At 37.5% G+C, this 11,297-nt stretch overlaps 1 protein-coding gene and 1 non-coding gene across 2 annotated transcripts; one reads left to right on the top strand and one right to left on the bottom strand.

Moving 5' to 3' along the window:
• Positions 1–992: 992 nt before the first annotated feature.
• On the bottom strand, positions 993–3,878 carry LOC138893555 (uncharacterized). The gene is made up of 3 exons (XM_070178180.1): positions 2,694–3,878; positions 1,717–1,843; positions 993–1,600 (listed from the first exon to the last, which is right to left on the bottom strand). Exons 1-3 carry the CDS (start codon positions 3,876–3,878, stop codon positions 993–995), a joined length of 1,920 nt encoding a protein of 639 aa, XP_070034281.1.
• A 593-nt stretch (positions 3,879–4,471) lies between these two features.
• On the top strand, positions 4,472–4,578 carry LOC117274757 (small nucleolar RNA R71). The gene has a single exon (XR_004504945.1). It is a non-coding gene; the product is annotated as a small nucleolar RNA R71 (small nucleolar RNA).
• The last annotated feature ends 6,719 nt before the right edge of the window (positions 4,579–11,297 follow it).

Below are 11,297 nucleotides of genomic sequence, written 5' to 3'. Positions count from 1 at the left end.
TTTTACATGAGCTCGAACTGATTTGACTTATACCACCGGATTTGAAATCATGTTCACTCTTTACTGAAAACTTTTGAAATGAACTGTGTTTTTATAGCTCGTTACTGCTTCTCAGTTCCTTATTTAATTTTGTTACTTGCTGAGTTTATTGTACTCATGCTACACCCTGTGCTTCATGTGCAGATCCAGGTGTGTACGGTTCTAGCGGTCGCTGAGTTCGTGTGCGAGCTGATTATCAGAGACTAACGAGGTAGATGACAGCATCCACAGTCCTTGTTTCTCCTTTCTTATTATCTTTTCTCTCTTGTATTGGCATTTGGCACAGACTGTAGTAGGCTATGTTTCTAGATTGGTTGTTAGATGCTCATGACTTAGAGACACCCCGATATCAGGCTATCATTCTGCACTTGTGTTTTTATTTTTTACCCTGTTATTATCTAAACCTTTAGTTAGTTTAATTGTTTTAGCTCACTTTTGTTATATATTGAAAGCATGTTGAGAATGTTGGCTTTCCTAGTTCCACGATAGGCGTCATCACGACTAGTTAAGTATTTGGGTCGTGATATTTTTCCGGGAATAATCTCAACTAGCTATTGTACAAAAGAACTTGGTCTACAACTGTAAACTCCGTATGGAGAATGATGTTATCATGCTATTTTTTGTCTTTTCTTTAGTACAATTTAGCCTTTTCATATGCTTCAAGTCTGAACTCCTCCAATTCATCAAGCTGCAATAGATGATTTTTATATGCATCGCTTCTATGGCATTTGTCGCAAGTGGTGACATAATTTCTTACATCTCTAAATAAAGTGGGCCAGAAAAACCAGCTTCAAGCATTTTTGCGGCTGTTCGTCTTCCTCCATAGTGTCCTCCTACCGCTCCATCATGACAATGGCTTAGGATATTTTTCATTTCTGTTTCTGGTACACATCTCCTAATCATGCCATCTGCACAAAATTTAAACAACTAAGGATCTTCCCAAAAATAATATCTTATTTCTTATTTAAACAAGAAAAAACTTTTGGGATCCACCCTCCAACCAAGTAGTTGGCAATGTCAGCAAACCAAGGTGGTTGATTTACAATTGTTATGATTGTATAGACATGCTCATCAGGAAATTCCTCCTTGATATTTGTTGTCTCCGTTGGAGGATTTTTCAAACGTGATAAATGGTCAGTTACCTGATTTTCTGAACCTCTCCTATCTTTTATTTCAAGATCAAATTCTTGCAAAAGAAGTATCCATCTTAGCAATCTAGGTCTAGCATCTTTCTTTGCTAAGAGGTACTTTAAATCATCATGATGAGTGAATGATGTAACCTTCGTTCCTATCAAATAGGAACGAAATTTGTCAAATGCAAATACTACTGCAAGTAGCTTCTTCTCAGTTGTGGCACAATTCTTTTGAGCTTCATTGAGGGTTCTACTGGAGTAGTAAATAAGCCTGAAAATCTTATCTCTCTTTTGTCCCAATATCGCTCCAATTGCTATATCACTTGCATCATACATTATTTCAAATGGTTCGCTCCAATCAGGAGAAACAACAATTGGAGCATTAGTTAAATATTCCTTGAGAATCTCAAATGCTTTCCTGCAATTATCTAAAAATTCAAACTTCACATCTTTCATCAGTAGGTCAGTCAGAGGTTTGAAATTTTTGAAAAATCTTTTATAAACCTTCTATATAAACCTGCATGCCTTAAGAAGATTCAAATACCTTTAACAGTGGTAGGAGAGGGTAATCCTGCTATATGATCAATTTTAGCCTTATCAACTTCTTTTCTTTTAGCAGCAATTTTATGTCCTAAAATAATTCCCTCTGTTACCATGAAGTGACATTTTCCCTATTAAGAACCAAATTTGTCTTTTCACATCTTTTAAGCACCAACGTTAAATAATAGAGACAATCTTCAAATGTCTTACCAAAAAGTGTGAAATCATCTATGAAAATTTCAAGAAACTTTTCAGTCATGTCTAAGAAAATTGCCGACATGCAATGTTGAGATATAGCAGGAGCGTTACATAGTCCAAATGACATTCTTCGGTAAGCATACGTACCTTGGAGGCATGTGAATTTGGTTTTATCATGATCTTCTGGAGCAATTGGTATATGATTATACCTAGAATATCCGTCAAGAAAATAATAAAAACCATGGCTTGCAACTCTTTCAAGCATTTGATCAATAAAAGGCAGAGAAAAATGATATTTCCTTGTGGCATCATTAAGTCGTTTGTAATCAATACAGACTCTCCATCCTGTGACTGTTCTAGTAGGTATGAGTTCATTATTTTTAATTTTTATTACGGTCATACCTCCTTTCTTTGGTACTACCTGCACAGGACTTACCCAAGAGCTGTCATATATCGGATAAATGATACATGTCGTTAGAAGTTTTACTACTTATTTCTTGACGACTTCTTCCATTGTTGGGTTCAGTCTCCTCTGGGGTTGGACTATTGGCTTGTAATTATCCTCCATAAGGATCCTATGCGTGCAAATAGATAGACTGATTCCTTTGATGTCAGTTATAGTCCATCCAAAGGCTCTTTTGTATCCTCTTAATACCTGCATTAGTTTTATTTCATGTTATGCAGTAAAAAAAGACGAAATAATTCAGGTTCAAGAAAACTATATTTCAAATGAGAAGGAAGAGTTTTGAGTTCAATTTTTTGTTGAACTTCTTCTAGTGAGACTTTCTCATTTTCAGATTCTTTTTCCAGTATTTCAACTTCTTTTCTCATTGTGATGTCATCATCATTTGTGGTACCTGAATTTGTCAAACATCTTTCCAATGAATCAGTAATCAAATATTCATCTTTATATTCATCTGCAAGGTCATTCAACAAATCAACTTGAAAACAAAATGATGATGACTCATCCTTAAGATATTTTATTATTTTCTGCATATCAAAAATCACTCTTTCCTCATCAACTCGCAAAATTAATTGTCCTTGATGGACATCAATTATTGCTCTTCCTGTTGCAAGAAATGTTCTGCCTAAAATCAATGGTACATCAATATTTTCTTCCATTTCAAGTACTATAAAATCTACTGGAAATATAAATTTATCAACTCTAACGAGGACATTTTCAAGTATTCTTTTCGATTTTTTAGTACTTTGATCAGCCAACTGTGGAGACACAACAGTGTCCTTCATTTCACCAAGTTCTAATTTTCTGAAAATTAAAAAAAACATTAGATTTATTGAAGCACCTGAATCACATAATGCTTTTTTAAAGTGAGCACCTCCCAAAGTATAAGGAATTGTAAAACTGCTTGGATCACCAAGTTTTTGTGGAAGCTTATTTTGAAGTATATCACTATATTTTTCTGTAAGCTTAGCTACTGAAACTTCTTCCAATTTTCTTTTACTTGACAAAATTTCTTTAAGAAATTTAGCATATGCCGACATTTGCTTCAAAGCATATGTAAAAGGTATGTTAATGTAAAGTTGTTTTAAAATTTCTAGAAACTTTGAGAACTGTTTGTCAAGTTTTTCTCTTTTTAGCTTTTGGGGAAAGGGGAGGGGTACAAAGTAAGGATTTGTCATCAATTCATTTTCTTGTACCTTTTTTTCTTTATCTTTTTGTTCTTTTAGAAGTTCATAGTCTCTTTTATTCTCACCTTCATTTACCTGTTTCACTTCTTGTGGCTTTCCTTGTCTATCTACATATGGATCATCAAGAGTTTTACCTAACAACAGAGAGATGGCTTTGAGGTGTTCCTTTGGATTTTTCTCGGTGTTACTTGGTAGAGCACCTTTTATTTTCCCAGACATGAGGGTTGCTAATTGGCTCATCTGGATTTTCAAATTCTTGATTACTGAATTTTGACTTTCAACTTTTTCGTCTGTAGCTTTAATGAATTTGTACATCATGTCTTCAAGGCTTTGTTGATTAGCTCTTTGGGGCTGTTGTTGATATTGCTGAAAATTTTGTTGTCCTATATTTTTATTTTGAAAACCATGTGGTCCCTATGCCCGTTGTTTTTTATTGAAAAATCTTTGAGGATTTTCAGCACCATTTGGGTTACTCCATTGGAATCCCGGATGCTTTTATGCCATAGGACTACCGAATGGATAACTGGTTCTATAACCAATAACATTTACTTATTCTTCATTTTGCGTTGAAGCTTGACACTCATGATTAGGATGATTACCTCCACAAACATCACAATTCTCATATTGAGATGATGATTGAGTATTTGCATGAAAAGCCTCAACTTTTTGTATTAGAGTTGCAATATGTTGCGCTAATGAATTTCAAGCTTCAACTTGATTGACTCATGCTGCTTTCTTAACAATCATTATGTTAGAGGGCCATTGAACAACATTTTCTGAAATTTTATTGAGATTGCATGGCTTCTGCAGTGGTTTTGCTCATTATGGATCCTCCTGATGCTGCATCAATAACATTTCTAGCAGAGGGTTTAAGACAATGATAAAAAATATATAAGATGTAAGGATCTTGGATACCATGATATGGACATTTTCTTAACATTACTTTTAATCGTTCCCATGCTTGATATACAGATTCAGTATCTGTCCGCACAAAATTATTGATTTATTGCATCATTTTAAATGTTTTTGCAGGTGAAAAATATTGATTAAGAAATTTCTGAGTCATTTGGTCCCATGTAGTGATTGAACCTCTCGGCAGACTTCGCAACCATATTTTGGCTTCACCTTTTAATGAAAAAGGAAAAAGCCGCAACCTGATAACGTCTGTTGTGACTCCATTATATCCGCAAGTTTTAACTAATTCAAGAAAATTAATTAGATGGGTGTGAGGATCTTCACTCGCATCACCGGTAAACTAACATGACTGTTGAATGGTTTGAATCAAGCCTGTGCGAATTTCAAAGTTGTTTGCTGCAATTGGCGGTCTTCTCACACTTGATTCTCCTTCAAAATGATTTGGCCTTGCATAATCTTTGAGTATTTTATCACATCGTGGAGCTACCTCATCAAACTATTCTTCTACTTGATGTGGCGGGAGTTGGTTGTTGTTAAGTTCTTCGTTCTCCATTTCTTAACAAGCTATGCTTTGAGGGGATGATGTTTGTCCTTTCCTGTGCAATCGAAGGGATTTTTCAATTTATGGGTCATAACTCGCTAACTCTATTGTAGAAGAGCGGGTCACAAACTACCTGAAATCCTTAAAGCAAATTATTTTATTTTTTTAATGAAAAGAGCTAGCTAATCCTAAAAGCAATAGTACGATACTGTAGAGTAAAATAAAAATATAAAATATGAAGAAAGAAAATGATATGAAAACAGTAAGTAGTAGTATTGTTAATAAGAGAAAACTAGAAAGACATTATTGGTAACAATAGTTATAGTAGCAAAAAACAAATATAATAATAATAATAATAATAATAGCAAGTTCTCAAATTAATAATAAAATAATTAATCTGAAGTAGATGTTGCCAATCCCCGGCAACGACGCCAAAAATTTGACGAGTGTTTGACGTGTATAAAATTTAAACTCGTACTCTCTCAAATTATAGTATAGAAAGATGTCGAACCCACAGAGATTGATTTTTCTATTCTACACACGTTTCTTATTTTAATTACTATTTGAGAAAACCAGGAAGAGTTGAGTTGTGAATTAACTAACTAAAAATGCATGAATAGAGCAATAGAAAATATTTTATTTTTCACAAATATAATAAAAAGGTGTTGGGATCATAACTTCACTTAATATTTTTATTATATAATAGATAAAATTATCCTTCAATTTCTATTTCTCACAAATATATAAATGTCTCGCACGATTACATTTATATATTATTACTTAAGTTGAACAATTAATTGCAATCCCCTCGGTTATACAAATTAATTGTCAAAATAGTAATATTAAAGAGCCAGTAATATATGCTTAAACTAAAACTTGCTCTTTTTAGTAAGTCCCTTTCGGTTACCCTACTTGTTATAACTGATTACTACAATATTCGCCTCTTTCGATTACAAATAAGTATAGAATCAATTTTAATATATACGAGTTAGATGTCACTAAATAAAAGTTAACATCTATCAATACCAAAATTAACTATATTACTCTTCCGTCTCTTTCGATTACAGAATTAGTAAGAAGTTAAAATGTAGTATGAAACTACCGGTTCGGAATGCCGACCGAGATCGTGTGCGACAACGGGAAACAATTCATCGACAGCAAAGTTAGAAAGTTTCTCGAAGATCATAAGATCAAAAGGATTCTATCAACCCCCTATCACCCTAGTGGGAACGGACAAGGAGAATCGACCAACAAAACTATACTCCAAAACCTCAAGAATAGGTTGACCGAAGCCAAAGGAAAATGGAAGGAAATCCTACCCGAAATCTTATGGGCATACTGTACGACCTCAAAGTCCAGTACCGGGGCCACCCCGTTCTCACTGGTTTACGGCGCCGAAGCCCTAATACCAGTCGAAGTCGGAGAACCAAGTCTCAGGTTCCGATATGCAACCAAAGAATTGAACGTCGAGGTTATGAACACGAGCCTAGATTTATTAAACGAAAGGCGCGAAGCAGTCCTTGTCTGGTTGGCCGCCCAAAAATAGCGGATCGAGAGATATTACAATCGAAGGGACAACCTTCGACACTTCAATATCGGGGACTTAGTGTTAAGGAAAGTCACACTAAACACCCAGAACCCAAATGAAGGAAAACTAGGACCGAACTGGGAAAGACCTTATCAAATTATCAAAATCATCGGTAAAGGATTGTACAAGCTCGGAACAATGAACGGTGAGCAACTACCGAACAAATGGAACATAACTCACTTGAAGCGATACTACTGTTAAGGTGCAACCCCACTCATCCTTTTTTTTTTTTAAATTTAGATTACGAACTAACACTTACAGGAAATCATCAAAGAACGATACAATCTTTAGGCCTGAAAGCACGCGTTACACTTTTTTTTCCCTTTTGTCCCAAATGGGTTTTCCGATAAGGTTTTAAACGAGGCAATAGTAAATCGTGCTAACTTAGAATTGAAGGCCAATTACGAATCGATATCGAAGATCATGACAACAGTATTCAAGGCCTCTCTACAATCAGCACCGAACATTGGGGGCATTACCCTCAGATAACAACTTCAGCAAGGAAAGAAAATTTATGATTAAATGGTCTCGGCTCAATCGATAGGATTTACTGTAAGGGCCAAATGGTAAAATGAATTGTGCCTGCATAGACTACTCGAGTCCTGGCACAAAACTTGTACACATGTGTGACTATTACACACAAGAATAAAAAGAAGTTTCTACCTTGCGGATAAACATCTTGTCCCTTAAGAATTTGTCTTTTTCTTTTCCTTACATTTGATTCCCTAAAGGTTACGAGCCCAAGGGACGCCTTTATCCGGGTTCAAACGATCACTCCCAATCGGGGTCTGACGTCCGAAAGCAAACTCGGACGGCTCGGGCTATCGGAGCCCGGGGGTAACAAGCCCACTTTGGGGAAATTTGTTTTGTCACACCGAACCCCCATGATGCCTTGAACAAAAGGCAAGGCCTGTTCGAACCTCCGAACATGACCTAACTATTTTATGCTAAGGCATTTCGATCTTTGCAAACATAAAGAATAAAGCAAAGAAAAATAAAATTCTTAAACTATCGAAGGGAAAAATAAGTCTTGTATATTATATACAGTCTTTACAAAGGCCAAATGGCCTTAAAAAAATACAAAAGTATGCAAGTACAATAAACAAAAAAGCAAAACTTTCTACAAAGGCGTCTAACTAGCCTAGTCTTATCCACCCCTAGGTCTATCGGAACCCTCAGAGTCTTCTTCTTCTTTTTTCGGGATAGGCCAACTTCTTGGCCTCGGCCTCGAGCCCCTTAGCGATTTTGATCTCGGCCGATAGATCGAAACTCCGAGCATGAATCTCCTCGAGGGCCTCTCTTCGCGACTGCCGCTTCTCATAATCAACAATGTCCTTCAAGCGGTCCTGGGCCGCCTCAGTATCAGACTTATATTGGGCCACCATCTCGTCAACATCAGCTTTAACCGCCATGGCCGTTGACTTGGCCATTTCAAGTTCCTCAGCCATAATTTTTCGATTAGAGGCAGCCGAACTTAGCCGAGACTGGAGCTTTTCAACCTTTTTGGCTTGCACCTCGGCCTTTTCCTTTGCTGCTCGAAGCTGGACCTCAACCGAAGTCAGTTACGCCCGAGCAGCCTCTTTTTTCGAGGTCAGACGATCCATCTTACCCCTCCATTCGTCGGTCTCAGCCTTCACAACATCCATCTCAGCTCGCAGTTGACCGATTTGATCGATTTTTTGTTGGACATGCGGAAATGACCCGAGCATCCTCCGGAACAGAGATAGTGATCGACCGCTTCCAACCATGATCGGCACTCGGGGCAAGGAATCAGTTGACCAATCTCGAGCTCGAGCTAGACCCATATGTCCCCGAGGGCGAACTTCTTCTTGGTACTTCTAAATCACCCAATCCGGTGACATCCTCCATGGCAATAGAGTCCACGCTATCCAAAAAGCTTTGGAGGGCATTATTTGCTCCTTGGACCCCCTCATTTGAACATTCCTTCGCCGCTTGAGCTTTACCGAACATTGAGTCGGTGAACGAAGGCGATCCCGTTATATCGATGACACCGGGTGGACTAGAATCGGCGTCTTAAAGGTCCTCGACCCCCCACTGATGCATCGACCACTTGAGTTTGGGAGGGATTGGCATCTATCGTCCGCCCTTCGGTTGATGCCCATTCTTCAGGGACCGATGGCTCCGGGGCCACTAAAACTTCATCTTTTTCAGACTAGTCCCTGAGCCGGTAAAGGGAGTTCGAATCAAGTATTAGGGAGCTGGAGGTTTCTTTTGGCTTGCCAATCAGCCTCCTCCTTGGTTTCTTTTTCTCCGAGCTCGGAGAACTCTGAGCCCTTTTTTTCTTCTTCTTTTCTCCATGTTTCAGAGCAGGGGACTCAGTGGGGAAATCATCACTACCGGATGGGGGCCTTATTTGGACATCCTTGGGTAAACATGCAAAAAGAAATAAAATAAGTAAGGACTTAATCATGTAGAAGGGAAGACCAAATATCACTTATGAAAGATATCTCACAGTGCGAACGGGGCTCCCATCGGCCCTTTGAAAGCTCGCGCCACGAGGGTGGTGATGGATTCGACAGGTTCGGGAATCACACATGTTTGTCAACCCAGTTACAATCCTTTTTGACTTCAGAGAGAATATCCTCGGTGATCGAGCAGAGGTACCTCGAGACCTCCTCACACCGGCCTGGTACAAAAGAGGGCTTTTCGACTTTAAAATCAGCATTGACCAGCCCCCCTCCCCCCGGGATGAATATTTTTAGGGGAGGTTCCAGTGCTGGTTCCTCGACAGCAGTACGTGAAGCGGTCTCTTTGGTAGCCGACCGCGAGGTAGAAGGGGTTTCTTTTTGGGGAATAGTTTTGGAAGTTTTCGCTATTTCTTTATAGAGATAAAATAAGGAAAAAAAGGAAGTTAAAAGAGTACACTTGGTGGTTTGAGAAAAAGACGAATGAGAGTTCTTATAAAAGATCTCAAAGTAACCAGAATATAAGTTCTTGGAAGTATTGAAATTTCTTAGGAACGAGGGTAGAAGGTTTGAATGAACAAATGAGGCGGTATTTATAGTTTTCCAACGACGGTTCATATATAGGAGTGGCCGACCAGCAACTGACAAGCGTTTAATGCCATTAAGGATCGGAAGCTCATGTCGTCTACTTTCCGAAAAATGAGGGGACTATCTGTATACGGTCGAAATTAAGCTCGCCTACGACATGGCAGGATATGATCGAAATATGACAACCAAAGACTGAAGATCAACCCCGAGTTCCACCGATCTAGAACCCGAAGTCAGAACGCCTGCCTGCGAGAATATTGAGTCTGTAATCCCGGAGTCGACCTTAGCCGCGATCGAGCTTGAAGAAACATTGTTAGTATAACCAGCAGAAGACCGAAATATCCGTAACCGGTCGGATATTACGGCGGGAATCTCGATGCATATCAGTAAAGAATCAGCAATCAGCTAATCTAGGGATTTTTACCTTTTATAGAATTTTACCTAAAGTAAGACTCCTCTACTATATAAAGGTGAGTCTGATAATTCATTGGGTACATTGTAACACGCATTCAAAAGAAATACATTATTATTCTCTTTAAGTCATTACTATTCTCTTAAGCTCTCATTTCTTCTGTCTTGATATAGATCGAAGTACCTGGCTCGAGGGTGATTAATTCTCCAGTGCTAAGACTGTTCAATTCGTGTGGTTTGTATTTATTTTATCATTATTTATTTCGATTGCAATCTAATCTTTCATTTTATGTCAAGTTAATCCAAGTATCCTTAAAATCACTTACAAATTTAATTGTTATCCTATTTTGAGGGTAAACAGAAATCATTCTCCATGCCACATGACATGATTAGTTGGTACTAAACACTTCAAATATAAGGTTAGAATAGGGGCGACAAATGGGTCTGGGCGAATACAAGGCAGGTCAAAAACGAGTTAGGCATAAATAGATAAAATATCTAATTTGCCCATATTCAATACAGATAAAAAATAAATTAATCGACAGATAATATAACTATCCATTTTAATGGTCATTTTGAGCTTTTGTCCATATAATACACTACTTATGCAAAGTAAAAGATATATTTACTTCATTTCCTTGGGTGCTTCTCTGGAGCCAGCGGGTTCTGAATGACCTCCTCTCACTTCGTTCGAGCTGAATTACATCCACCCTCTCACGGTTTAAAAAGTGGTTAACAATCTATCAAGACCTAAAACAAAGAATACCATCTCTCAGGGAATCTTTTTATTTTGCATATCTCGAGTTTAGAATTCTCCTCACGCTTTTTCCATCACAATTTTCTCTTCGAGAACACTCGTCTCGTCGATTCTTTCTCTCGTTCCTTTTATCTTGGACATTGAGATATTTATGCAAAGCATTCATTTCTACCCTATGTAGGCGACACAAGCTACGGAGCGAGCTGTAGACTTAAGACCTAAGGATATTTCTTTGACAGGTGATCGGGTCTTAGAATAAGGTAATCTCTGCCACATATTGGATCATTCTTCATTTTGTATTATATAGATGCTTTAATAATAATTTTTAAATTAAATTAATATTATCATTTCATGATCAACATTTAGTTAGGACACTTAAAAATTAGTTTTTTATTTTGTATTAATATTCACATGTTTCTTCAATGAAAATGATGTATATAATAATTTATTTACATATCCAACATTAATTTTGTAGTCAAAGCTAAAAAGAGTATAACTTATTGTGTCCTTT

This window comes from Nicotiana tomentosiformis, chromosome 6 (assembly GCF_000390325.3).
Source record: "Nicotiana tomentosiformis chromosome 6, ASM39032v3, whole genome shotgun sequence".
NCBI lineage: Eukaryota > Viridiplantae > Streptophyta > Magnoliopsida > Solanales > Solanaceae > Nicotiana > Nicotiana tomentosiformis.
The sequence above is the reverse complement of the archived record's forward strand: the minus strand, read 5'-3'. Positions and strand labels throughout refer to the sequence as shown.